The 27,864-nt window shown below is 71.7% G+C and overlaps 1 protein-coding gene across 1 annotated transcript; it reads right to left on the bottom strand.

The window, feature by feature from the left end:
* Window positions 1-667: 667 nt before the first annotated feature.
* SIPA1 (signal-induced proliferation-associated 1) lies at window positions 668-27,846 on the bottom strand. Its single transcript, XM_068923595.1, has 17 exons — window positions 27,481-27,846; window positions 26,506-26,665; window positions 24,042-25,283; window positions 21,696-21,817; window positions 20,607-20,795; window positions 18,996-19,170; window positions 16,066-16,169; window positions 15,064-15,221; window positions 13,453-14,041; window positions 12,120-12,394; window positions 9,705-9,983; window positions 8,254-8,326; window positions 8,061-8,163; window positions 5,627-5,725; window positions 4,671-4,740; window positions 4,222-4,294; window positions 668-2,447 (listed from the first exon to the last, which is right to left on the bottom strand). Exons 3-17 carry the CDS (start codon window positions 24,817-24,819, stop codon window positions 2,295-2,297), a joined length of 3,240 nt encoding a protein of 1,079 aa, XP_068779696.1. The 5' UTR covers window positions 24,820-25,283; window positions 26,506-26,665; window positions 27,481-27,846; the 3' UTR covers window positions 668-2,294.
* Window positions 27,847-27,864: the final 18 nt, after the last annotated feature.

The raw sequence follows: 27,864 nt of genomic DNA, 5'->3' as shown, positions 1-27,864 counted from the left end.
GGGCTATAGGGGATGGGAAGGGGCTATAAGGGATGGGGAAGGGGCTAGAGGGGATGGGAAACAGCTATAGTAGATGGGAAGGGGCTATAGGGGATGGGAAATGGCTGTAGGGGGTGGAGATACAGCTATAGGGGATGGGGAGGTGGCTATAGGGGATGGGAAACGGCTATAGGGGATGGAGAGAGGGCTATAGGGGATGGGGATGGGATATAGGGGATGGGGAGATGGCTATAGTGGATGGGAAGGGACTATAGGGGATGGGAAATGGCTGTAGGGGGTGGAGATACAGCTATAGGGGATGGGGAGGTGGCTATAGGGGATGGGAAACGGCTATAGGGGATGGAGAGAGGGCTACAGGGAATGGGGATGGGCTATAGGGGATGGGGAGATGGCTATAGGGGATGGGAAGGGGCTACAGGGGATGGGGAATGGGCCATAGGGGATGGCGGGACCAGGCTATAGGGGCTGGAGGAATGGCTGTAGGGGAGGGGATGGCTATAGGGGCTGGAGGGAAGCGGTTCTAGGAGCTGTGGGAAACCAGGTCCAGGGCTCAAAGGGACGGGGAAGGGGCTATAGGGGAAGGGGAAGGGGCTATAGGGGCTGGGTCGGGAGGTCCAGGCGTCCGCCCCCCCCCCCCCAACCACAGGCAGGACTCCAGGCTGCCGCCGACACCTTTATTGCACAGAGGGGGGCTGGGGTGGGGGGGGACGGACGGACGGACGGAGCCGCTGCGGCGCTCCCGGCTCGGCGGACGGACGGACACACGGACGGGGGGGAGCTGGGGGGGGGGGCTCATCACAGCTTCGCTTTCACAGTGGTTGGGGGGGGCGCCGGGGCCCCCCGGGCTGGGTCAGTGCTGCCCAGTGGCGGGGCCGGGGTGGGGAGGGACACAGGGATGGGGCAGGCCGGACGGTGCGCGAGTGTGCGAGGGGGGTGAGCATGGTGCATGGCGGGGGGGGGGTGTGCATCGCACGGGGAGGGGGCCCGTGCGAGGTGCGTGCATCACGTGCACAGCGAGAGGCGTGCGTCGCACGGGGAGGGGGGCCCGTGCAAGGCGCGTGCATCACCCACGTGCACGGTGCACGGCGAGAGGCGTGCATCGCACGGGGAGGGGGCCCGTGCGAGGCGCGTGCATCACCCACGTGCCCGGTGCGCCCGCAGGCACGGTGCATGGCGAGGGTGCCCGTGCGAGGCGCATGGTGCACGCATTGCCCATGCGCCCGGCTGAGCGTGTAAGTGCACGGTTGGTGCAACGCGAGCGTGCACGGGTTGTGAGCGTGGGAACGTGCAGTGTGAGCGTGCGGCGGGGGGGGGGGAGGGTGTGGCGAGCACACCCGGTTGAGCGTGGGCATGCACGGCGGGTGCACTTTGAGCGTGCACGGCCAACCACGTGTGTGCATGTCGTGCGCGAGCGTGCACGGGCGAGTGTGTACACGCACAGTGCCTGCACTGCAAGCGTGCCCAGGGTGAGAATTGTGCGCAGCGTGTTGGTGAGCGTGCGAGGTATGTGCGTTTTGACTGTGCATGCACTGTGTGTGTGTGTGCGCTTGTGCGTGCAGTCCGTGTTGTGAGCGCACGTTGGGAGCACTGTGAGTGTGCGTAGTGCATGCGGCGCGCAGTGCGGATGATGCATGGCGTGGCTGGCGTGAGCGTGCACCATGCGAGCGTGCACGGTGCGTACAGTGCACACATGAGCATGCCCAGTGTGAGCGTGCACACACGCGTGTGCCCGGCATGAGTGCTCTGAGCGTGCACGGTGCATGCACAACTGTGCACGGTGTGAGTGTTGCGAGCATGCACGGCGCGCACACACGAGCGTGCCTGATGTGAGCGGTGTGAGCGTGCACGGTGTGCACAGTGCACACACGAGCGTGCACAGCAGGAGCACGGTGAGTGTGCACGGTGCACACACAACTGTACACGACAGGCCTGCATCGAGCGTGCACGGTGCACACCCGAGTGTGCACGGCGGGAGTGTGCATGCTGCACGCATGACGACTGTGCACGACAGGCGTGCTTCGAGCATGCACGGCGCGCACCCGAGCGTGCACGGCGGGAGCATGGTGAGTGTGCATAGTGCATGCACGACTGTGCACGACAGGCGTGCTTCGAGCGTGCACGGCGCGCACCCGAGTGTGCACGGCGGGAGCGTGGCGAGTGTGCACGGTGCACGCACGACTGTGCACGACAGGCGTGCTTCGAGCGTGCACGGCGCGCACCCGAGCGCACCCGGTGCGAGCGCGGTGGCCGGGTGGCAGGGGCTGGCGCGGAGGTCCGGCGGGGCCCCCGGGGGTCTAGGGCGCGGGGGGGGCGGCCGGGGGGGGCCGCAGCAGCCGGGTGACCTGGCCCAGCCGCGCCGCCGCGTCCTCCTGCTCCTGCTGCAGCCGCCGGTTGCTGCGCCGCAGCGTGCGCACCTCGGCCTGCAGCCGCGCCTGGGCCTCCTGCTCCTGCACCCCACGGCGGCACCCTCAGCGCGCCCCACGGCACCCGCCAGGTGCCCCAAGGTGCCCTCAGTGCACCCCACTGTGCCCCACGGCACCCGCCAGGCGCCCCACAGCACCCACCATGCACCCCACGGCACCTGCCAGGTGCCCCATGGCACCCTCAGTGCACCCCACTGTGCCCCACGGCACCCGCCAGGCACCCCATGGCACCCTCAGCGTGCCCCATTGCGACCCATAGCACCCTCAGTGCACCCCATAGCACCCGCCATGCATCCCACAGCACCTGCCATGCACCCCACGGCACCCTCAGCGTGCCCCATTGCGACCCATAGCACCTGCCATGCACCCCACGACACCCGCCATGCACCCCATGGCACCCTCAGTGCACCCCACTGTGCCCCACGGCACCCGCCAGGCGCCCCACAGCACCCACCATGCACCCCACGGCACCTGCCAGGTGCCCCATGGCACCCTCAGTGCACCCCACTGTGCCCCACAGCACCCGCCAGGCACCCCATGGCACCCTCAGCGTGCCCCATTGCGACCCATAGCACCCTCAGTGCACCCCATAGCACCCGCCATGCATCCCACAGCACCTGCCATGCACCCCACGGCACCCTCAGCGTGCCCCATTGCGACCCATAGCACCTGCCATGCACCCCACGACACCCGCCATGCACCCCATGGCACCCTCAGTGCACCCCACTGTGCCCCACGGCACCCGCCAGGCGCCCCACAGCACCCACCATGCACCCCACGGCACCCCCCAGGTGCCCCATGGCACCCTCAGTGCACCCCACTGTGCCCCACGGCACCTGCCATGCACCCCATGGCACCCTCAGCGTGCCCCATTGCGACCCATAGCACCCTCAGTGCACCCCATAGCACCCGCCATGCATCCCACAGCACCTGCCATGCACCCCACGGCACCCTCAGCGTGCCCCATTGCGACCCATAGCACCTGCCATGCACCCCACGACACCCGCCATGCACCCCATGGCACCCTCCATGCATCCCACTGTGCCCCACGGCACCCACCAGGCACCCCATGGCACCCGCCATGCACACCATGGCACCCTCAGCGTGCCCCACGGTGCCCTCAGTGCACCCCACTGTGCCCCACGACACCCGCCATGCACCCCATGGTACCCTCAGCGTGCCCCATTGCAACCCATAGCACCCGCCATGCATCCCACAGCACCCGCCATGCACCCCATGGCACCCTCAGCATGCCCCATTGCAACCCACGGCACCCGCCAGGCACCCCACAGCACCCGCCAGCTGCCCCACGGCACCCTCAGTGTGCCCCACTACGCCCCACAGCGCCCTCAGCGTGTCCCACGATGCCCCATAGCCACCCTCAGCAGCACCCCATAGCACCCCGTAGCACCCCATGGCCCTCCTCGGCCTGCCCCACGGCACCCCACAGCATCCCATAGCACCCCGTGGCCCCCATGCTGCCACCCACGACGCCCCATAGCCACCCTTAGCGGCACCCTATAGCCCCCACCAGTGCGCCCCACAGACCCACAGCACCCCACAGCCCCCCCCAGCTGTCCAGGGCCCCCCCAGTGCACCCCGACCCCCAGAACCCCCCCAACCCCTAGGGCTCCTGCTGACCCCCAGGACCCCCCCCAGGATCCCCCCAGGAACCCCCCAACCCCTAGGGCTCCTGCTGACCCCCAGGACCCCCCCCAGGACCCCCTCAGGGCCCTCCCGACCCCCAGGACCCCCCCTGACCCCTAGGACCCCCTCAGTGCCCCCCAGGCCCCCCCACCTCCTGCAGCTCCTCCTGCAGCCGCTTCAGCATCGCCTCCAGCTGCGACACCTTCTCCGAGAGCGTCTGGGCGCTGGGGGGGGGGGCCGGGGGGGTGAGGGGACCCCAGGGACCCCCCGCCGCCCCCAAGCGGGCCGGGCTGGGGGGCTGCCTGCACCCCTGGACCCCCCCACCGTGTCCCTCCCCTCTGAGCTGCCCGGATCCCACCCTCCCTGTGCCCCCCCCGTGTCCCCCTGTGTCTCCATCCCATGTGTCCCCCATGCCCCCCCGTGTCCCCATCTCCCCTGACCCCCCCATGTGCCCCCCATGTCCCCTCATGTCCCCTGTGCCCCCCTCTGTGTCCCCATCCCCCTTGTCCCCCCATGTGTCCCCCCCAATTCCCCCATGTCCCCCTCCCATGTCCCCCCTGTTCCCCTCCCATGTCCCCTGTGCCCCCCCCCCGTCCTCACTCGTCCTCGGGGGCCACCGGTCTCGGGCTCCAGGTGGCCCCAGGGCTGGGGGGCTCCGGCAGGTGCTGCCCTGGGGTGGGGGGGAGAGGGGTGAGACCCCCCCCCGGTGCTGCCCCCAGCCCCCCTGAAACCCCCCCAGTTCCCCCAGGGCCCCCCAACCCCTCCCAACCCCCTGAGCCCTCCCCAAAGCCCCAATTCCCTCCCCTCGGGTCCTCCTGGACCCCCCCCAGATCCCCCTTGAGCCCCCCAAACCCATCCCAACCCCCTCAGGACCCCCCCAGGATCCCTCCCAGGACCCCCAAGTCCCCTCAAGCTTCTCCCCAGGCCCTCAGATCTCCCTCAGACCCTCCTAGGACCTCCCAGGACCCCCTGAGCCCCCCTCAGACTTCCCCTGGACCTCCCCAGACCCCCCCAGGCCCCCCCGGAACCCTCAGGACCCCTCAGACCCTCCCAGGACCCCCCAGACATCCCCAGATCCCCCCCCGAGTCCCTCAGACCCCCCCTAAGGACCCCCCCCGGACCCCCTAGACCTCTCAGCCTCTCAGACCCCTCCCACCAGGACCCCCTAGACCCCCCCAGGCCCTCAACCCCCCCCTCAGATCCCCCCCAGGACCCCTCCCGGACCCCCCGGACCCCTCCCCAGCCCCTCATCCCCCCCCAGACCCTCCCAGGACCCCTCCCGGACCCCCTAGACCCCCCCCAGCCCCTCAACCCCCCCCAGACCCCCCCAGGATCCCTCCCAGACCCCCTAGACCCCCCCCAGCCCCTCAACACCCCCCCCAGACCCCCCCAGGATCCCTCTCGGACCCCCTAGACCCCCCCCAGCCCCTCAACCCCCCCCAGACCCCCCCAGGATCCCTCTCGGACCCCCTAGACCCCCCCCAGCCCCTCAGGCCCCCCCTCAGACCCCCCCCTCGGACCCCCCCAGACCCCCCAGGACCCCCCCTGGCGCTCACCCTCCCGCGCCAGCGCCTCCAGGATGCTGCTGCAGGCGGCCGCCAGGTTGGAGATGGATTCCCACTCGGCCTCCAGCGGCTCCCCGGCCTCCGACAGCACTGCGGGGGCACAGGCGCGGGTCGGGGGGGGACACGGGGACAGGCAGGGGTCGGGGGGGGGGACACGGGTCAGGGGCACGCGGCACAGGCACCGGTTGGGGTGCACGGACACGGGTGCGGGCACGGGCATGAGTTGGGGTGCATGGACGTGGGCACAGACACGGGTCAAGGGACACACGGACACAGGTCAGGGGTGCACACAGACACGGGCACGGGTTGGGGGGGGCGCACGGACACAGGCACAGACAAGGGTTGGGGGGCACATGGACACGAGACAGGGGACAGGGGTGCAGATGGACACGGGACAGGGGTGCACATGGACACGGGACAGGGGTGCACACGGGGACGGGGTGCACACGGGGACAGGGGTGCAGATGGACATGGGACACAGGATGGGGTGCACATGGACACGGGACGGGTGCACACGGGGACAGGGGTGCAGATGGACATGGGACATGGGACAGGGGTGCACAGGGACACGGAACAGGGGTGCACATGGACATGGGACAGGGGTGCACACGGGGACAGGGCTGCACACGGGGACAGGGGTGCAGATGGACATGGGACACGGGACAGGGGTGCACATGGACACGGGACAGGGGTGCACACGGGGACGGGGTGCAGACGGGGACAGGGGTGCACACGGCCACGGGACAGGGGTGCACACGGGGACGGGGTGCACACGGGGACAGGGGTGCAGATGGACACAGGACACGGGACAGGGGTGCAGATGGCCACGGGACAGGGGTGCACACGGGGACGGGGTGCACACGGGGACAGGGGTGCACATGGCCACGGGACAGGGGTGCACACGGGGACGGGGTGCACACGGGGACAGGGGTGCAGATGGACATGGGACAGGGGATGGGTGCACATGGGGACGGGGTGCACACGGGGACAGGGGTGCAGATGGACATGGGACAGGGGATGGGTGCACACGGGGACGGGGTGCACACAGGGACAGGGGTGCAGATGGACATGGGACAGGGGATGGGTGCACACGGGGACGGGGTGCACACAGGGACAGGGGTGCAGATGGACATGGGACACGGGACAGGGCTGCACACGGGGACAGGGGTGCACACGGCCACGGGACAGGGGACAGGGGTGCAGATGGACACGGGACACGGGACAGGGGTGCACATGGACACGGGACAGGGGATGGGTGCACACGGGGACGGGGTGCACACGGGGACAGGGCTGCAGATGGACATGGGACACGGGACAGGGCTGCACATGGACACGGGACAGGGGACGGGTGCACACGGGGACAGGGTTGCAGATGGACACGGGACACAGGATGGGGTGCACACGGACATGGGACAGGGGTGCACACGGGGACAGGGATGCAGATGGACATGGGACACGGGACAGGGGTGCACATGGACACGGGACAGGGGTGCACACGGGGACAGGGGTGCACACGGCCATGGGACATGGGACAGGGGTGCACACGGGGACAGGGGTGCAGATGGACATGGGACATGGGACAGGGGTGCACATGGACACGGGACAGGGCTGCACACGGCCATGGGACAGGGGACAGGGGTGCAGATGGACACGGGACACGGGACGGGGTGCACACGGGGACAGGGTGCACATGGGGACAGGGTGCACATGGACACGGGACACGGGACAGGGACGGACATGGGACACGGCCATAAGCTGCAGCCGGGGGGGGGGGTCGCGAGACACACGACACAGGACATGGACATGAGACACGTGACATGCAACGTGGGACACAGGCCGGGGCCAGGGCCAGGGGACACAGGACATGGGACAGGGGCCAGGGGACGTGGGACAGGACCAGGGGACACGGGCCAGGGCCAGGGCCAGGGCCAGGGCCAGGGGCCAGGGGCCAGGGCCAGGGGCCAGGGGCCAGGGACACGGGACAGGGACACGGGACAGGGAACAGGGGACAGGGAACAGGGGACAGGGGACATGGGACAGGGGACATGGGACAGGGGACACAGGACATGGGACAGGGGCGCAGGGGACAGGGGCCAGGGGCCAGGGGCTGGGGGCCAGGGGACATGGGCCAGGGGCCAGGGGCCAGGGGCTGGGGGACAGGGGACATGGGACAGGGGACAGGGGCTGGGGGACGGGGGACGGGGGACAGGGGCCAGGGGACATGGGACAGGGGACAGGGGCTGGGGGACAGGGGACATGGGACAGGGGCTGGGGGACGGGGGCTGGGGGACGGGGGACAGGGGCCAGGGGACATGGGACATGGGCCAGGGGACAGGGGCCAGGGGACATGGGACATGGGACAGGGGACAGGGGCCAGGGGCCAGGGAACAGGGGACATGGGACAGGGGCCGGGGCGCACACTCACTCTTGCCGATGGAGCGCCGCAGCGAGCGCCCGGGGGGCAGCGCGGCCGGGGGGGCGCCGGGCTGCGGGGCGGCGGCGGGGGCCCCGGCGTCCGGGCGGGCGCCCTGCGGGGGGTGGCAGGGGGTGTCAGCGGGGGGGGGGGGGTCAGACCGGGGTTGGGGGGGGGTCACAGGGTGGCGGGGGGGGGGTCTCACCGGGTCGCTGGGCGCGGGGCTGCGGTGCGGCAGCAGCAGGTCCGGCGTGGGGCCGGCCCGGGGGTCCGGCGGCCTGGGGGCACGGGGGGGGGTTACGGGGGGGGTCAGGGACATGGGGGGCTGGGGGTCCCCAGGGTGGCTGAGGGGGGTCCCAGGGGTTTGGGGGGGTTCCCAGGGGCTTTAGGGTGGGGCCTCAGGGGTTTGGGGGGTCCCAGGGTGTCTGGGAGGGGGTCCCAGGGGCTTTAGGGGGGGTTCCTCAGTGGTTTGGGGGTCCCCAGGGTGGCTGAGGGGGGTCCCAGGGGCTTTAGGGGGGGTTCCTCAGGGGTTTGGGGGTCCCCAGGGTGGCTGAGGGGGGTCCCAGGGGCTTTAGGGTGGGGCCTCAGGGGTTTGGGGGGGTCCCAGAGGTTTGGGGGAGGTCCCAGGGGGTTTGGGGGGGGTTCCTCAGGGGTTTGGGGGTCTCCAGGGTGGCTGAGGGGGGTCCCAGGGGCTTTAGGGTGGGGCCTCAGGGGTTTGGGAGATCCCCCCTGGGGCATTGGGGGGGTCCCAGGGGGTTTGGGGGGGTCCCAGGGCTTTAGGGGGGTCCTCAGGGGTTTGGGGGGTCCCAAGGGTGGCTGGGAGGGGGTCCCAGGGCTTTAGGGGGGTCCTCAGGGGTTTGGGGGGTTCCCAGGGTGTCTGGGGGGGTCCCAGGGGTTTGAGGGGGTCCCAGGGGCTTTAGGGGGGTCCTCAGGGTGTCTGGGGGGGTCCCAGGGGTTTGGAGGGTCCTCAGGGGTTCTAGGGGGGTCATAGGGCTTTAGGGGGGTCCCCAGGGGTTCTAGGGAGTCCTCAGGGGGTTTGGGGGGGCCAAGGGAGTTTGGGGGAGTCCCAAGGATGTGGGGGGGTCTCTAGGGTGTCTGGAAGGGGGTCCCGGGGGTTTGGAGGGCTCCCAGAAGTTTGGAGGGGTCCCCAGGGTGTCTTGGAGGGGGTCCCAGGGGTTGGGGGTGTCCCAGGGGTTTGGGGGAGTCCCCAGTGGTTGGGGGGTCCCTAGGAGGGTGTCTGGAAGAGGGTCCCAGAGGCGTTGGGGGGATCCCCAGGGGCTTGGGGGGATCCCGGGGGTTTGGGGGGACCCTCAGGGGCTTGGGTGGCCCCTAGGGGTTTGGGAGGGTCCCTAGGGGTTTGGGGGTCCCCAGGGGTTAGGGGGGGCCTCCAGGGGTTGGGAGGGTCCCCAGGGGTTTGGGGGTCCCCAAGGGGTTGGGGGGGCCCAAGGGGTTGGGAGGGTCCCCAGGGGTTTGGGGGGTCCCCAGGGGCTTGGGGGGCCCAGGGGGGTCCCCAAGGGGTTGGGGGGTCCCCAGGGGTTTGGGGGGTCCCCAGGGGCTTGGGGGGTCCCAGGGGGGTCCCCAAGGGGTTGGGGGGTCCCCAGGGGTTTGGGGGGGTCCCCAGGGGCTTGGGGGGGCCCGGGGGTGGAGGTGACTCACGGGCTGCCGGGGGGGGGCCGGGGGGGGAAGGCGGTGCGCTCCTCGGCCAGGCTGTGGGGCGGCCCCACGGCCAGCGACAGCGAGCGCAGCAGCTGCAGCGCGGCCGGGCCCAGCGTCCCCGGCGCGTCCCCCGGCGCGTCCCCCGGCGCGTCCCCGGCCGCGTCCCCCGCCCCTTCGTCCTCCTCGCTGTCCCCGATGTCCCCGATGTCCCCCACGTCCCCCGCCGCCCCCTCGCTCCGGCCCTGCTCCAGCGACTTGGCGTAGAGCTCCGAGAAGCTCCTGGGGACACGGGGGGACACGGGGACACAGGCGGATATGGGGACATGCATGTCCCCCATCCCTGCGTCCCCCTGTCCCCCATCCCTGTGTCCCCCTGTCCTCGTCCCCCATCCCTGCATCCTGCCATCTCCATGTCCCCGTTCCCCATCCCTGCGTCCCCATGTCCCCCATCCCTGCATCCCTGCCTCCTCCATCCCTGCGTCCTCGTGTCCCCCATCCCTGTGTCCCCCTGTCCCCACGTCCCCCATCCCTGCATCCTGCCATCCCCGTGTCCCCGTTCCCCATCCCTGCGTCCCCATGTCCCCCATCCCTGTATCCCGCCATCGCGGCATCCCTGTCCCCCATCTCTGTGTCCCCTATCCCCACGTCCCCATGTCCCCCATCCCTGCATCCCTGCCTCCTCCATCCCTGCGTCCTCGTGTCCCCCATCCCTGTGTCCCCCTGTCCCCACGTCCCCCATCCCTGCATCCCACCATCCCCGTGTCCCCGTTCCCCATCCCTGCGTCCCCATGTCCCCCATCCCTGCATCCCTGTGTCCTCCATCCCTGCGTCCTCGTGTCCCCCATCCCTGTGTCCCCCTGTCCCCGTCCCCCATCCCTGCATCCCGCCATCCCTGTGTCCCCGTTCCCCATCCCTGCGTCCCCATGTCCCCCATCCCTGCATCCTGCCATCGCGGCATCCCTGTCCCCCATCTCTGTGTCCCCTGTCCCCACGTCCCTGTGTCCCAGTCCCCCATCCCTGCATCCCACGTCCCCGTGTCCCCATCCCTGCATCCCGCCATCCCTGTCCCCCATCTCTGTGTCCCCCATCCCCACGTCCCTGTCCCCCATCCCTGCATCCCCGTCCCCCATCTCCATGTGCCCCATCCCCGAGTCCCCATTCCCCCATCCCTGCATCCTGCCATCCCTGCATCCCCGTCCCCCATCTCCGTGTCCCCCCGTCCCCCGTCCCTGCATCCCCCATCCCCGTGTCCCCCCCATCCCCCATCCCTGCATCCCCGTCCCCCATCTGTGTCCCCTGTGCCCATGTCCCTGTCCCCCATCCCCATGTCCCCATCTCCCATCCCCCTGCATCCCACCATCCCGCCATCCCTGTCCCCCGTCCCCGTGTCCCCTGTCCCCACGTCCCCGTGTCCCCCCATCCCACCATCCCTGCATCCCGTCCCCCATCCCCGTGTCCCCTGTCCCCACGTCCCCGTGTCCCCCCATCCCACCATCCCTGCATCCCGTCCCCCATCCCCGTGTCCCCTGTCCCCACGTCCTCGTGTCCCACCATCCCACCATCCCTGCATCCTGTCCCCCATCCCCGTGTCCCCCCATCCCACCATCCCTGCATCCCGTCCCCCATCCCCGTGTCCCCTGTCCCCACGTCCCCGTGTCCCCCCATCCCACCATCCCTGCATCCCGTCCCCCATCCCCGTGTCCCCTGTCCCCACGTCCTCGTGTCCCCCCATCCCACCATCCCTGCATCCTGTCCCCCATCCCCGTGTCCCCCCATCCCACCATCCCTGCATCCCGTCCCCCATCCCCGTGTCCCCTGTCCCCACGTCCTCGTGTCCCACCATCCCACCATCCCTGCATCCTGTCCCCCATCCCCGTGTCCCCCCATCCCACCATCCCTGCATCCCCGTCCCCCATCCCCGTGTCCCCTGTCCCCACGTCCCCGTGTCCCCCCATCCCACCATCCCTGCATCCCCATCCCCCCTCTCCATGTCCCCCTGTCCCACATCCCTGCATCCCCATCCCTCATCCCTGCATACCCCGGCCCCATCCCCATGTCCCCTGTCCCCCCTCTCCGCGTCCCCCTGTCCCCCATCGCTGCATCCCCCCGTCCCCTATCCCTGCATCCCTGTCCCCCATCCCCATGTCCCCATCCCTGCATCCCCCCATCCCTGCATCCCTGTCCCCCATCTCTGTGTCCCCTGTCCCCATGTCCCCGTGTCCTCCATCCCTGCATCCCCCTGTCCCCCATCTCTGTGTCCCCTGTCCCCGTGTCCCCCCATCCCACCATCCCTGCATCCCCGTCCCCCATCCCCGTGTCCCCTGTCCCCACGTCCCCGTGTCCCCCCATCCCACCATCCCTGCATCCCCGTCCCCCGTCCCCGTGTCCCCCCCGTCCCCGCGGGGCCCCGCTCACCGCCGGGGCCGGCCGTTCTCGTCGGGGGGCACGACGGTGATGGTGACCTTGGGGTGGTGGCGCAGCAGGGCGCGGAGGCGCCGGGGGCCCAGGGCGGGCAGGGGCCGGCGGCAGACGCGCAGCAGCCGGGCGCCCGGGCGCAGCCCCGCCGTCTCGGCGAAGGAGAAGCGCTGCACGGCGCGCACGAAGCCGCCTGCGTCCGCCCGGAAGCCCAGGCGGCCCCCGGCGCCCCGCGGCAGCGCCAGCTCCTGCGCCTCGCAGCCCCGCGTCACCGCCTGCGGGACACGGCGCTGCCAGCCCGCGCCCGCCGGCCTCGCACCCGGCGCCCCGTTGCACCGCCCCGCTGCACCGCCCCACTGCATCGCCCCGTTGCACCGCCCCGTTGCATCGCCCCGCTGCACCGCCCCGTTGCATCGCCCCGTTGCATCGCCCCGCTGCATCGCCCCGTTGCATCGCCCCGTTGCACCGCCCCGTTGCATCGCCCCGCTGCATCGCCCCGCTGCATCGCCCCGCTGCATCGCCCCACTGCACCGCCCCGTTGCATCGCCCCGCTGCATTGCCCCGTTGCACCGCCCCATTGCATCGCCCCACTGCATCGCCCCGTTGCATCGCCCCGCTGCATCGCCCCGCTGCATCGCCCCATTGCACGGCCCCGCTGCATTGCCCCATTGCACGGCCCCGTTGCATCACCCCACTGCATCGCCCCGTTGCACCGCCCCGCTGCATCGCCCCGTTGCACCGCCCCACTGCATTGCCCCACTGCATTGCCCCGCTGCATTGCCCCGCTGCATCGCCCCGCTGCATCACCCCGTTGCACCGCCCCGCTGCATCGCCCCACTGCATCGCCCCGTTGCATCGCCCCGTTGCACCGCCCCACTGCACGGCCCCGCTGCATCGCCCCATTGCATCGCCCCATTGCACGGCCCCGCTGCATCACCCCACTGCATCGCCCCACTGCATCGCCCCGTTGCACCGCCCCGCTGCATCGCCCCGCTGCATCGCCCCGTTGCACCGCCCCGCTGCACCGCCCCGCTGCACCGCCCCGCTACATCGCCCCGCTGCATCGCCCCGCTGCACCGCCCCGCTGCACCGCCCCGCTGCACCGCCCCGTTGCATCGCCCCGCTGCATCGCCCCATTGCAACGCCCCGTTGCATCGCCCCGTTGCACCGCCCCGCTGCATTGCCCCGCTGCACCGCCCCACTGCATCGCCCCGTTGCATCGCCCCATTGCATCGCCCCATTGCACAGCCCCATTGCATCGCCCCATTGCACAGCCCCGTTGCATCGCCCCCCAGCACGTCCCCCAGCCCGGCCCCCCCCGACCCCTCCTCACCTGGAGCCGGGCGACGACCTCGGGCAGAGCGCCGGGGGGCAGGCGGAGGCCGACGCAGTGGCCGGCCCCGTAGAAGAGCTCGAGGCCGCGGTCCTCGCCGAAAGCCCAGCCCAGCACGTCGCGGCAGGCGCAGCTGAAGATCACGCCGCCGCCGCCATCGCCGCCGCCGCCGCCATCGCCGGGTACCGCCAGCACCAGGCGCTCGGCGGCGATGCCCAGCAGGCACGGCAGCTCGGCGCCGCCGGGGCCGCCCGCCCGGGCTCGCGCGCCCCACACCAGCGCCCCCGGCACCGCCGCCTCCCCGGCGCCCCGCTCGCGCCGGCGGCCCCCCAGCGCCCGCAGCGCCAGGCGGGCCGAAGCCCCCTCCAGCGAGGTGGTGGTGGCCTGGCCCCGCGCCAGCTCCTGCAGGTACTGGCGGCGGGTGCGTGCCGCCATGGCCCCCAGGCGCCCCGAGCGCCCGGCCGCGTTCTCCCCGTTGATGGCTTTGGCCAGCAGGAAATCTCGCAGCTCCGGACCCCGGGCGAAACGCTGGCCGGCCCCCAGCCGCGGCCCGAAGAGCGGGATGTCGGCCGAGCGCGCCACCGCCACGCTGCGGCGCCGCCGGTACGGAGAGGCGTCGGGTGCGCGGTTTTTTTTCCCCCCCTCCGCTGCCTGCCGCCCCCTCCCCGGCTCCCCGTGCCGCCGGATCCACGTGGAAGCCTCGTGCAAAACCGTGCAAGCCCCTGTGCAAACGCCACGCCAACCCCCCCCTGTGCAAACCCCGCAGCCCCGTGCAAACCCCGTGCAAACCCCGCAGCCCCGTGCAAACCCTGCAGCCCCGTGCAAGCCCCGTGCAAACCCCGCAGCCCCGTGCAAACCCTGCAGCCCCGTGCAAACCCCGTGCAAACCCTGCAGCCCCGTGCAAACCCTGCAGCCCCGTGCAAACCCCGTGCAAACCCTGCAGCCCCGTGCAAGCCCCGTGCAAACCCCGCAGCCCCGTGCAAACCCTGCAGCCCCGTGCAAGCCCCGTGCAAACCCCGCAGCCCCGTGCAAACCCTGCAGCCCCGTGCAAACCCCATGGGACTTGTGCAAACCCTGCAGCCCCGTGCAAAACCCGTGTGACTTGTGCAAACCCCGCAGCCCTGTGCAAACCCCACAGCCCTGTGCAAAACCCACGGGACTTGTGCAAACCCCGTAGCCCCATGCAAGCCCCGTGCAAACCCCGCAGCCCTGTGCAAAGCCTGCCAGACCCCGTGCAAATCCCACGCAAATCCTGTGCGAACCCCGTGGGACCTGTGCGAGCCCCAGGATCCCCTGTGCAAGCCCCAGGACCCCCATGCGAGCCCCAGAGCCCCTGTGCGAGCCCCATGAACCCCCGTGCGAGCCCCAGGGCCCTTGTGCAAGCCCCAGGACCCCTGTGCAAGCCCCAGGACCCCCATGTGAGCCCCACGGCCCCTGTGCGAGCCCCATGGACCCCCATGCGAGCCCCAGGACCCCCGTGTGAGCCCCATGGACCCCCGTGCAATCTCCAGAGCCCCTGTGTGAGCCCCAGAGCCCACATGTGAGCCCCAGAGCCCCCGTGCGAGCCCCAAAGCCCCCGTGCGAGCCCCAGGACCCCCGCGCGAGCCCCACCTGTAGGTGGTGTGGGGCGTGCAGGGCTCGTGCGCCCGCACGACGATGAAGACGTGCTGGAAGTGGGAGCGGATGGTGCGGGGGCAGAAGGGCCGGGCCCCCGGCTCCTGGAAGATGATGGTGACGATGTCGTTGCCGATGTGCCGCTTGCGCAGGAGCTGCGGGGACGGCGGGGTCAGCGCCCGAAAACGGCCCCCCACCCCCCCCGGCACCCCCCGAGATGCCCCAGACCTCCCCAGGGGACCCCCCAGGACCCCTTGGGACACCCCCCCGACGCCCCTGACACCCCCACCTGGATGCCTCAGACTCCCAAAGGGGCCTGCAGGACCCCTCGGGACCCCCAAAGATGCTCCAGAACCTCCCTATCTCCATCAGGACCCCCCCCAGGACCCCCAAGGATGCCTCAAGATCCCCTAGGACCCCCTTGGAATGCCCAGGACCCCTATCTCGCCCCCAGGACACCCCCCAGAGGCCCCAGGACTCCCCTCAGGATCCTCCAGGACCCTCTGGGACCCCCCCTCAAATGCCCCAGCACCTCAATCTCCCCCCTATGTGCCCCCTAGACCTCCCTAGGATCCCCATATCCCTCCCCAGCACCCCTTCATGTCTCCTCCAACTCCCCAGGACCCCTGTCTCCCCCCCATGTCTCCCCTAGACCCCCAGAGGACCCCATAGGACCCCCCCAGATGCCCCAGGACCCCCTAGGACCCCTCCAGGACCCCCTCAGGACCCCATAGACCCCCCTGATCCCCTCTCCAGGACCCCTTAGGACCCCCCCCAGGAACCCCTGATCCCCCCTCCAGGACCCTCTAGGACACCCACCATGCCCCAGGACCCCCATCTCCCCCCATCCTCTCCTCCAGGACCCCCTCTGGACCCCATAGACCCCCCCAATCCCCCCTCCAGAACCCCTTAGGAGCCCTAAGGACCCCCCCAGACCACCTGATCTCCCCTCCAGGCCCCCCTAGGACCCCCCCCAGGCCCCCGCCCCCCCCGGCCCACCTGCTGGCGGTTGCTGGGGGTGAAGGGCAGCATGGTGCACACGTGGAACATCACCTCGTAGCCGTGGTAGGTGGTGTAGAGCGAGTGCGTCCCCGTCGAGTCCGCTGCGGCCGCCCGTCAGCGCCGGCCCGCCGCCCCCCGGGCCCCCCTGCCACCCCCCTGCAGCCCCAGACCCCCCTGCAGCCCCCCCTGTGGCCCCAGACCCCCCTGCAGCCCCTGGACCCCCCTGCAGCCCCCCTGCAACCTCCGGACCCCCCTGCAGCCCCCCTGGCCCCCAGACCCCCCTGCAGCCCCCCCTGCAGCCCTGGACCCCCCTGCAGCCCCCCAGACCCCTCTGCAGCCTCCCCCTGTGGCCCCAGACCCCCCTGCAGCCCCTGGACCCCCCTGCAGCCCCCCTGCAACCTCCAGACCCCCCTGCAGCCCCCCAGACCCCTCTGCAGCCCCTCCCTGTGGCCCCAGACCCCCTTGCAGCCCCTGGACCCCCCTAGACCCCCCCCCACAACCCTTCTGGCCTCCCCTGCAGCCCCCCTCCCACCTTGTTCCCATGTCCCTGTCCCCATCCCTCCATCCCCATCCTCCCATCCCCGGGTCCCCATGGGTCACCGTGTCCCTGTCCCCATCCCTCCATCCCCATCCCTCCATCCCCATCCTCCCATCCCTGGGTCCCCATGGGTCACCATGTCCCTGTCCCCATCCTCCATCCTCATCCTCCCATCCCTGTCCCCATGGGTCACCATGTCCCTGTCCCCATCCCTCCATCCCCATCCTCCCATCCCTGTCCCCATGGGTCCCCATGTCCCTGTCCCCATCCCTCCATCCCCATCCTCCCATCCCTGTCCCCATGGGTCACCGTGTCCCTGTCCCCATCCCTCCATCCCCATCCTCCCATCCCTGGGTCCCCATGGGTCACCGTGTCCCTGTCCCCATCCCTCCATCCCCATCCTCCCATCCCTGGGTCCCCATGGGTCCCCGTGTCCCTGTCCCCATCTCTCCATCCCCATCTTCCCATCCCTGGGTCCCCATGGGTCACCGTGTCCCCGTGGGTCCCCATCCTCCATCCCCCCATCCCCGGGTCCCCATGGGTCACCGTGTCCCTGTCCCCATCCCTCCATCCCCATCCCTCCATCCCTGTGTCCCCATGGGTCACTGTGTCCCTGTCCCCATCCTCCATCCCCATCCCCCCATCCCTGTCCCCATGGGTCCCCATGTCCCTGTCCCCATCCCTCCATCCCCATCCTCCCATCCCTGTCCCCATGGGTCCCCATGTCCCTGTCCCCATCCCTCCATCCCCATCCTCCCATCCCTGTCCCCATGGGTCCCCATGTCCCTGTCCCCATCCCTCCATCCCCATCCTCCCATCCCTGTGTCCCCATGGGTCACCGTGTCCCTGTCCCCATCCCTCCATCCCCATCCTCCCATCCCCGGGTCCCCATGGGTCCCCATGTCCCTGTCCCCATCCCTCCATCCCCATCCTCCCATCCCCGGGTCCCCATGGGTCCCCGTGTCCCTGTCCCCATCCCTCCATCCCCATCCTCCCATCCCCGGGTCCCCATGGGTCACCGTGTCCCTGTCCCCATCCCTCCATCCCCATCCTCCCATCCCTGGGTCCCCATGGGTCACCGTGTCCCTGTCCCCATCCCTCCATCCCCATCCTCCCATCCCCGGGTCCCCATGGGTCACCGTGTCCCTGTCCCCATCCCTCCATCCCCATCCTCCCATCCCTGGGTCCCCATGGGTCCCCGTGTCCCCGTGGGTCCCCATCCTCCATCCCCATCCTCCCATCCCTGTCCCCATGGGTCCCCGTGTCCCTGTCCCCATCCCTCCATCCCCATCCTCCCATCCCTGTCCCCATGGGTCCCCATGTCCCTGTCCCCATCCCTCCATCCCCATCCTCCCATCCCCGGGTCCCCATGGGTCCCCATGTCCCTGTCCCCATCCCTCCATCCCCATCCTCCCATCCCCGGGTCCCCATGGGTCCCCGTGTCCCTGTCCCCATCCCTCCATCCCCATCCTCCCATCCCCGGGTCCCCATGGGTCACCGTGTCCCTGTCCCCATCCCTCCATCCCCATCCTCCCATCCCTGGGTCCCCATGGGTCACCGTGTCCCTGTCCCCATCCCTCCATCCCCATCCTCCCATCCCCGGGTCCCCATGGGTCACCGTGTCCCTGTCCCCATCCCTCCATCCCCATCCTCCCATCCCTGGGTCCCCATGGGTCCCCGTGTCCCCGTGGGTCCCCATCCTCCATCCCCATCCTCCCATCCCTGTCCCCATGGGTCCCCGTGTCCCTGTCCCCATCCCTCCATCCCCATCCTCCCATCCCTGTCCCCATGGGTCCCCATGTCCCTGTCCCCATCCCTCCATCCCCATCCTCCCATCCCCGGGTCCCCATGGGTCCCCATGTCCCTGTCCCCATCCCTCCATCCCCATCCTCCCATCCCCGGGTCCCCATGGGTCCCCGTGTCCCTGTCCCCATCCCTCCATCCCCATCCTCCCATCCCCGGGTCCCCATGGGTCACCGTGTCCCTGTCCCCATCCCTCCATCCCCATCCTCCCATCCCTGGGTCCCCATGGGTCACCGTGTCCCTGTCCCCATCCCTCCATCCCCATCCTCCCATCCCCGGGTCCCCATGGGTCACCGTGTCCCTGTCCCCATCCCTCCATCCCCATCCTCCCATCCCTGGGTCCCCATGGGTCCCCGTGTCCCCGTGGGTCCCCATCCTCCATCCCCATCCTCCCATCCCTGTCCCCATGGGTCCCCATGTCCCTGTCCCCATCCCTCCATCCCCATCCTCCCATCCCTGTCCCCATCCCGTGTCCCTGTGGGTCCCCATGCCCGTGGGTCCCCATCCCCGCGTCCCCGTGGGTCCCCAAGCCCGTGTCCCCAAGGGTCCCCCCGCCGGTGCCCCCCGCGCGCGGCCCCGGGCTCACTCTGGGTGTCGAGCTGGGCGCGGTAGCGGGCGAAGCCGCGCAGGCGCACGCGGGAGCCCAGCAGCGCCAGGAACTCGGCGAAGGGCGGCCCGGCGCCCTCGTTGTTGTACATGTCCTCCTCCGAGGCCTGGCCCGCGCGGCAGTACAGCACGCCCACCTTGCGCTGGGCGCTCAGCTGCGGGCGGGCGGCGGGCACCCTCGCACCGCGCCCGCCCCGGCCCCCCCCGGGCAAACGCGCGGCCTCCCGTGCAAACGCACGGCCCCCTCGTGCAAGGCCACGGCCCCCCCCGTGCAAGCGCGCGGCCTCCCACGCACGCCTTGGCCCCCCCCGTGCAAGGCCACGCCCCCCTCGTGCAAACGCACGGCCCCCTCGTGCAAGGCCACGCCCCCCCCGTGCAAGCGCGCGGCCTCCCACGCACACCTTGGCCCCCCCCGTGCAAGGCCACGGCCCCCTCGTGCAAGGCCACGGCCCCCCCTGTGCAAACGTGCGGCCTCCCGCGCACGCCTTGGCCCCCCCGTGCAAACGCATGGCCCCCTCGTGCAAGGCCACGGCCTCCCGCGCACACCACAGCCCCGCCCCGTGCAAGGCCACGGCCCCCCTCGCGCAAACGCACGGCCTCCTGTGCAAGGGCACGGTGCCCTCGTGCAAGGGCATGGTGCTCTTGTGCAAACACACGGCCTCCCGTGCAAGGGCATGGTGCCCTCGTGCAAATGCACAGCCTCCCGTGCAAGGGCATGGTGCCCTTGTGCAAATGCACGGCCCCTTGTGCAAGAGCAAGCAGCCCTTCAACCTCTGCGAGCCGTCCCCGTGTGAACCATCCCGGTGCGAGCCATCCACGTGCGAGCCATCCACGTGCAACCTGTCCCCATGCGAGCCACCCCCGTGCGAGCCATCCCCGTGCAACCTGTCCCCGTGTAACCTGTCCCCATGTGAGAGGCCCTGTGCAAGCGGCCCTGTGCAAGCCGTCCCCATGTGAGCATCCCCGTGCAAATGGCTGTGTGCAAGCCATCCCCGTGTGAGCCATCCCCGTGCAAGCCGTCCCCGTGCAAGCCGTCCCCGTGCGTGCATCCCTGTGCAAGTGGCTGTGTGCAAGCCATCCCTGTGCGAGCCATCCTCGTGCAACCTGTCCCCGTGCAAGTGGCTGTGTGCAAGCCATCCCCGTGCAAGCCATCCCTGTGTGAGCCATCCCCGTGCAAGTGGCTGTGTGCAAGCCATCCCCGTGCAAGCTGTCCCTGTGCGAGCATCCCCGTGCGAGCTGTCCCCATGTGAGCATCCCCGTGCAAGTGGCTGTGTGCAAGCCATCACCGTGCGAGCCGTCCCCGTGCGAGCCGTCCCCGTGCGAGTGGCTGTGTGCAAGCCATCCCCATGCAAGCCATCCCCGTGCAAGTGGCCGTGTGCAAGCTATCCCTGTGCAAGCCATCCCTGTGTGAGCCGCCCCCGTGCGAGCCGCCCCCGTGCGAGCGGCTGTGTGCAAGCCATCCCCGTGCAAGCCATCCCCGTGCAAGGGGCCGTGTGCAAGCCATCCCCGTGCAAGGGGCCGTGTGCAAGCTCTCCCCGTGCGAGCCGCCCCCGTGCGAGCGGCCCCCGTGCGAGCGGCCCCACGCGCTCACCGCCTGCTCGTCGAGCTTGAGGAGGGTGTCGGGCACCTTGGGCGAGGCGGAGGCCAGGCGCAGCCCGCGCAGGCTCAGCGCCGGCGCCACCAGCTCCAGCAGCTTGCGGGGGGGCAGCGGGCGGGCGCCGGGGGGGCGGGCGCCGGGGGGCAGCGCCGCCTCCAGCACGGACCCCCGCAGCGCCCGCAGCTGCGCGGCCCGCTCAGTGCCGGGCCCGGGGGCGGGGGGTGCAGAGCCTCCCCCCCCCGGACCCCCCGACACCCCCCTGGGCCCCCAATGACCCCTCGGACCCCCCCCAAACCTCCTGCAACCCCCCTGGACCCCCTCAGTCCCCCTGGGCCTCCCTAGACCTCCAATGACCCCCCAGAGCCCCCCTCATCCCCCCTGGGCCCCCTCGAGACCCCCTGGGCCCCCAATGACCCCTCAGACCCCCCCCAGACCCCTTGCAAACCCCCTGGACCCCCTCAGTCCCCCTGGGCCGCCCTGGACCTCCAATGACCCCCCAGAGCCCCCCCTCAGCCCCCCCGTGACCCCCTAGAGCCCCCAATGACCTCCTAGAGCCCCCCTCAGCCCTCCTGGGCCTCCCAATGTCCCCCTAGAGCCCCCAATGACCCCCCAGAGCCCCCCTCAGCCCCCCTGGGCCCCCCAATGTCCCCCTAGAGCCCCCAATGACCCCCTAGAGCCCCCCTCAGCCCCCCTGGGCCCCCAATGACCCCCCCAGAGCCCCTAATGACTCCCCAAGGGCACCTAGACCCCTGGGACCTCCCCAAACCCTCAATGACCCCCCAGAGACCCCCAATTCAGAGCCCCCCAGACCCCCCAGGACCCCCTACAACACCCCTGCCCCCCCCCAGCCCCACAAATCCTTGGGATGTCCCAGAGCCCCCCCTGGGACCCCCCCCTGGAGCCCTGAGACCCCCCCAAGCCCCCCTGGACCCCCCTAAACCCCCTAAGGATCCTCCCCCAGGACCCCCGGGACCCTCAGGATCCCCCAACCCCCCCCCAGAACCCCCTCAGGACCCTCCCAGGGCCGCTCAGGACCCCCCCCAGCCCCCCAGGACCCCCCCCGGCCCCCCCCCCGGCGCCCACCTGGCTGGTGCGCAGGATGATGCGGTGCAGCACCTGGGGCGAGGGCCCCTCCTTCTCCTCCCGCCGCAGCGACACGGCCACCGGCCCCAGGCGCTCGTCCTCCCCGAAGAAGTTCTGGTGCTCTGGGGGGGCCGCGGGTGTCGGGTGGGGGGGCCGGGGGGGGCCCCCGCGCGCCCCCCTGCCGCCCTCCGGCACGTGGGGCCGTGCAACGCTACGCAGCACCGTGTAACGCCACGCGGTGCCGTGCAATGCCATGCAGCTCCGTGCAACGCCACGCGGTGCCGTGCAAGGCCACGCGGCGCCGTGCAACGCCACGTGGTGCCGTGCAATGCCATGCAGCTCCGTGCAACGCCACGAGGTGCCGTGCAACGCCACGAGGTGCTGTGCAATGCCATGCAGCTCCGTGCAACGCCACGAGGTGCCGTGCAATGCCATGCAGCTCTGTGCAACGCCACGAGGTGCCGTGCAACGCCACGAGGTGCTGTGCAGTGCCATGCAGCTCCCTGCAACGCCACGCGGTGCCGTGCAACACCACGAGGTGCTGTGCAATGCCATGCAGCTCCGTGCAACGCCACGCGGTGCCGTGCAACACCACGCGGTGCCGTGCAAGGCCACGCTGCACCGTACAACGCCACGAGGTGCTGTGCAATGTCATGCAGCTCCGTGCAAGGCCACGCTGCACCGTACAACGCCACGAGGTGCTGTGCAATGCCATGCAGCTCCGTGCAAGGCCACGCTGCACCGTACAACGCCACGCTGCACCGTGCAAGGCCACGCGGCGCCGTGCAAGGCCACGCGGCGCCGTGCAATGCTACACAGCACTCTGTACCGCCACCTGGCTCCGTGCAATGACACGCAGCTCCGTGCAAAACCCCATGGTGCCGTGCAACGCTGCACGCTGCCGTGCGACACCACAAGCCACCCCGTTGCACTGGGTGACACTGCACACCACCGTGCAACAGCATGCAACACCCCACAGTACCATGCAAGGCTGCACGCTGTTGTGCGACACCATGAGCCACTCCGCAGCACCGTGTGACGCTGCACACAACCGTGCAACGCCGTGCAACAGCACACAGTGCCGTGCGACGCTGCACGCTGCCGGGCAATGCTGTGCAGTGCCATGCAGGGCCGAGCAGTGCCGTGCAGCGGCCCCGTGGCACTGCGCAGTCCCATGCAATGCCAGGCAGCGCCGCGTAACGTCGCACGGTGCCGTGCAATGCTGCGGGGTGCCACGCAACGCCCCGCAGAGCCGTGCAACGCCCCGCAGAGCTGTGCAATGCTGCGTAGCGCTGTGCGATGCCCCGTAGTGCCGTGCAATGCTGCATAGTGCCATGCAATGCCCCGTAGTGCCGTGCAACGCCCTGCAGTGCTGCGTGACACCCCGCAGTGCCGTGCAACGCTGCATAGTGCCATGCAATGCCCCACCGCGTCATGCGATGCCCTGCCGTGCTGCACGATGCCCCGCCGGACCGTGCTGCATAGTGCTGTGCAACGTCCCACAGAGCCGTGCAACGCCCTGCAGCGCTGCACGACGCCCCGCCGGACCGTGCAATGCTGCACAGTGCCATGCAATGCCCCGTGGTGCTGTGCGGTGCCCTGCAGTGCTGCGCGACGCCCCGCAGCGCTGTGCAATGCTGCATAGAGCTGTGCAGTGCTCCGCCACGCCGTGCAATGCTGCACAGTGCCGCGCAATGCTCCGTGGTGCCGTGCAACGCCCCACAAGGCCGTGCAATGCTGCATAGTGTCATGCAATGCCCCGCAGTGCCGTGCACTGCCCTGCTGCGCCGTGTGATGCCCCGCCGGGCCGTGCACAGTTGCACGGTGCCGTGCGCCGCCCCGTGGAGCCGTGCACAGTTGCACGGTGCCGTGCGATGCCCCGCTGTGCCGTGCGCCGCCCCGCAGAGCCGTGCACAGTTGCACGGTGCCGTGCGATGCCCCGCGGAGCCGTGCGACACCCCGCAGAGCCGTGCACAGTTGCACGGTGCCGTGCGATGCCCCGCTGTGCCGTGCGCCGCCCCGCAGAGCCGTGCACAGTTGCACGGTGCCGTGCGATGCCCCGCGGAGCCGTGCACAGTTGCACGGTGCCGTGCGCCGCCCCGCAGAGCCGTGCACAGTTGCACGGTGCCGTGCGATGCCCCGCGGAGCCGTGCACAGTTGCACGGTGCCGTGCGCCGCCCCGCGGAGCCGTGCACAGTTGCACGGTGCCGTGCGATGCCCCGCGGAGCCGTGCACAGTTGCACGGTGCCGTGCGATGCCCCGCGGAGCCGTGCACAGTTGCACGGTGCCGTGCGATGCCCCGCGGAGCCATGCGCCGCCCCAGCCCCGCCGCGGCGCCCGGCTCACCTTTGCCGTAGAAATACTTTCGGTAGTAGTCGGCGCCGGCGTCGCTGTACTCGATGGCGTAGGGCGGGCGCTCGCCGGCGGGGGGCTCCTCCAGCACGGCCACGGCCGCGTTGGGCAGGTAGCCGGGGCCGGGGGGGGTCCGGGGGGGCGCCAGGCCCCCCGCTTCCTCCTCCTCCTCCTCTTCCTCGGCCCCGGTCTCGCAGCAGAAGTGGGGGCAGCTGAGCAGCAGGGCGCCGTCGCTGGGGGCCCCCTCGGGCTCCTCGGGGCCGGGGGGGCCCAGGCGGGCGGCCGAGGCCCCCGAGGTGGCGCTGGGGGGGCCGGGCGGCGCCTGGCCGGGGTCGAAGAGGATGCTCTGCACGTCGTAGTGGGCCACGTGGCGGCCCCAGGCCGGGCGGGGGAAAGCGTCGGGGCCCCCCCCGGCCTCACCGCTCCTGCCGCTCCCCCCTTCCTCCTCCTCCTCCTCCTCCTCCTCCTCCTCCTCCTCCCCCCCCCGCCCGGCCCCCAGCCCCAGCAGCAGCAGCGGGTCGCGGAAGCGGGGGGCCGGGGGGCTGTGGTCCGCCCGCCGCTCCTCGTGGCTGTGGGCCCGGGCCCGGGGGGCCGCGCCGGCCCCCCCCTCGCTCAGCGCCGCCTCGCTGCTGCTGCTGCTGCGCTGCAGGGCACCGGCCCCCCCCGGCCCCCCCCGGGACCCCCCGGCCGGGCAGGGCGACGCAGGGCCGGCGGGGGGCCGCGCCGCCCCCGGGCCCCGGATCTTGCGGACGAAGAGGTCGTCTGACTGCATGGCGCCCCCCCCCGGGAACCCCCCCTCCCCCCGCCCCGGCCTAGGACTCCTGGGCCCTCTTGGGACTCCTGGGCCCTCTTGGGACTCCTGCAACACCCCCACCGGGAACCCCCGGGTTATCACTGTCTCTGGGACCCCCCTGGCTCTCCCTGCCCCCCCCCCAATTTACTCCCCCCCTTGGATTCACAGAACCCCCCCCCCCCGGGGATGCCCCAATTCACAGCCGCCCCCCAGGGAATTTCTCAATGAAAGGCGCGGGAACGCGGCGGGCGCTCCGATTGGCTCCTCGGGAATTCCCGCCTGGAAAGCCCCTCCTCTTTTCCCACGCCCCCCCGCGTGCCCGGGGTCAGCGGGGGGGCGGCGCGGGGGGGACCATGGCCAGCCGGGACGGACGGACGGACGGATGGGGACGCTGGGGGCGGCCGGCTCCGCTCTCGCGCTGCCCACGGGGGCAGAGGCCGGTCCTGGGTGGGTGTGGGGGGGGAAACGGGGTCACGGGGTGCCCGCCCCCCCCCCCGCGGATCCCTCCCTCTGCATCCGTCCCTCCATCCCATCCCTCCTCCGTCCCCCCGGGCGCAGCCCCCTCGGCCCCGACCCCGGCGGCCCCCAGACCCCCCCCGGACCCTCAGTGCTCCCCGATACCCCATGGAGCCGGTGCCCCCCGGCCGCGACCCCCCTCGCCCCGGCCCCCCCCTTCACCGGAGCAGGAAGACGCCGGGTTCCCCCCCCCCAACACCGCTTCCTGCCCCCATCGGGCCGGGGGGGGGGGCCGAGCGCCCCACGAGGCTGGGAGCGACCCCCGATCCGGGGCACAGGACGAGCCTGGATCCCACCCGGACGCCGGGGCCCCGTTCCCGCCCGGACACCTGGGTTCCCTCCACCGCCCGGACGCCTGGGCCCCCTCTACGCCTGGACGTCAGGGCCTATTCCCCGCCCGGACGCCTGGGCCCATTCCCTGCCCGGACACCTGGGTTCCCTTCCCGCCCGGATACCTGGGCCCCCCCCTCTCCGCCCGGACGCCTGGGCCCATTCCCGCCCGGACGCCGGGGCTCGTTCCCCGCCCGGACGCCGGGGTCCCGCCTGTCGGCCCCCGACCCCAGGCCCTACCTGGGGCCGCGGCGGGGCCCGGCTGCGCCGACGCCGGCGGCTTCCTGCCGCGCAGGAAGGGAAGTCGCTGGGGCCGGTGGCCCCCCCTGGTCCCCCCCGGTGTCGGGGACCCCAATGCACCGGGCGACGGGGCGGTTTGGGGGCAGTTTTGAGGCAGTTTGGGGGGGTTTGGGGGCAGTTTGGGGGTGGTTTGGGGGGCTCCCAGCCCCTCCCGTGCCCCCCAGCCCTGCCCCCCCCGGTGCGACCCCCCCCCAGCCCCACTCGCGGCGTTGCCCCCCGGCCCCGACGGCTCCTGACCTGCCTCTCCCACGGGACCCAGGCGTCCGCCCCCCCCCCCCCCCGCCTTGCACTTCCCTCCTGCCGGCGGCTGCGGACCCAGGCGTCCGGCCCCCCCGCCTCCCCCCAGACCCAGGCATCCGGTCCCCCCCGCCACAAGCCCAGCCGAGGACCCAGGCGTCCGGGCCCCCCTCCCCCACCTAGATCCGTTAAGCAGTGATTAACCCCACTAATCCATGGCCTGGGGGGGGCCGGGCAAGATGGACCCCCCCAACCCAGTCTTACTGGTCTTACTGGTCTTACTGGGGGGCTGGAGCTGGCTCCCGGGTGCAGGTGGCTCAGAGCGGAGCAGGGACCCAGGCGTCCGGGGGACCCAGGCGTCCGGGGGCGCCCAGCTGCTCTAACCCCTATAGGCGTCGCTGCCCTTGGAGCTGGCAGGGGACCCAGGCGTCCGGGCCTGGGCCTGCCGGGGGGAACGGTTACCCATCTAGGCCCAGCCCCACACGGGACCCCCAGCCCCACCCCGCCAAGGGACGAGGCCGAAGGCGCTGCGGGCCCAGGCGTGCGTCGCACGAGGGGTCCCGTGGTGCGTCGCACGAGGGGGCGCGGAGGGGCACAAGGTCGCCGCAAAGCGCCGCCCGGGCTCTGCACGAGCGCCGGTGCCTCGCACGAGTGGTGGTGAGCGCCGGGGCGGGGGGGCTGCAGGTGCCCTGCGTCGCCCCCGGAGCCGCGGCACAACGGAAGTTGCATGGGGGGGGGGCAGCGTGCATGTGCGAGGGAGCCGTGCAAGGGCAGCCCACACCGCGCAGCGTGTGCAAGGGCTTCTAGGCAAGGCCCCTGTGCAAGGCCCCTGTGCACAGCCCCGTGCAAGGCCCCCGTGCAAGAGCCCTGTGCAAGGCCCTCGTGCAAGGCCCCTGGGTGCAGCCCCAGTGCAAGGCCCTTGTGCAAGGCCCCTGGGTGCAGCCCCAGTGCAAGGCCCTCGTGCAAGGCCCCCGTGCAAGGCCCCTGTGCATGGCCCCTGGGTGCAGCCCCAGTGCAAGGCCCTCGTGCAAGGCCCCCGTGCAAGGCCCCTGTGCACGGCCCCTGGATGCAGCCCGGGTGCAAGGCCCTCGTGCAAGCCCCGTGCAAAGCCCCGTGCAAAAAGCCCCGTGCAAAGCCGCCCACGTGCTCCAGCCCCCCCGGACGCCCCCCCTCCTCGCGCGGCAGGGCGGGCCCAGGAGTCCCGGGGTTGGGGAGGGGGGGAAGCGGCGGGGGGGGGGGTGCCCGGCTCGCTCCTACCTCGGCGCCCGCCGCTCCCGTCCCGTCCTGCCGCTGGACCCAGGCGTCCGGGGGACCCAGGCGTCCGGGCCCCCCGCTTGCAGCCGGCCGACAGCGCAGGGAGGGGACCCAGGCGTCCGAGCTCCCCCCCCCCCGCCGCCCCCGCCCTTTCCCTCCGCCGCCGCGGGAGGACCCAGGCGTCCGAGGCAGCGGCGCTTCCTCCCGTCGGGAGCCGCAAGGAGCCCAGGCGTCCGGGCGGCCCCCCGCCCCCACCGGCAGAGGGGCCCAGGCGTCCGGGCGGCCCCCCGCCCCAACCGGCAGAGGGGCCCAGGCGTCCGGGAGACCCCCCGAGTCCCCCGAAGCTGCGGAAGGGGCCCAGGCGTCCGAGCCCCCACCCTTCCCCCC

This window comes from Struthio camelus, chromosome 35, assembly GCF_040807025.1.
Source record: "Struthio camelus isolate bStrCam1 chromosome 35, bStrCam1.hap1, whole genome shotgun sequence".
NCBI lineage: Eukaryota > Metazoa > Chordata > Aves > Struthioniformes > Struthionidae > Struthio > Struthio camelus.
This window is presented reverse-complemented; position numbering and strand designations above follow the sequence as displayed.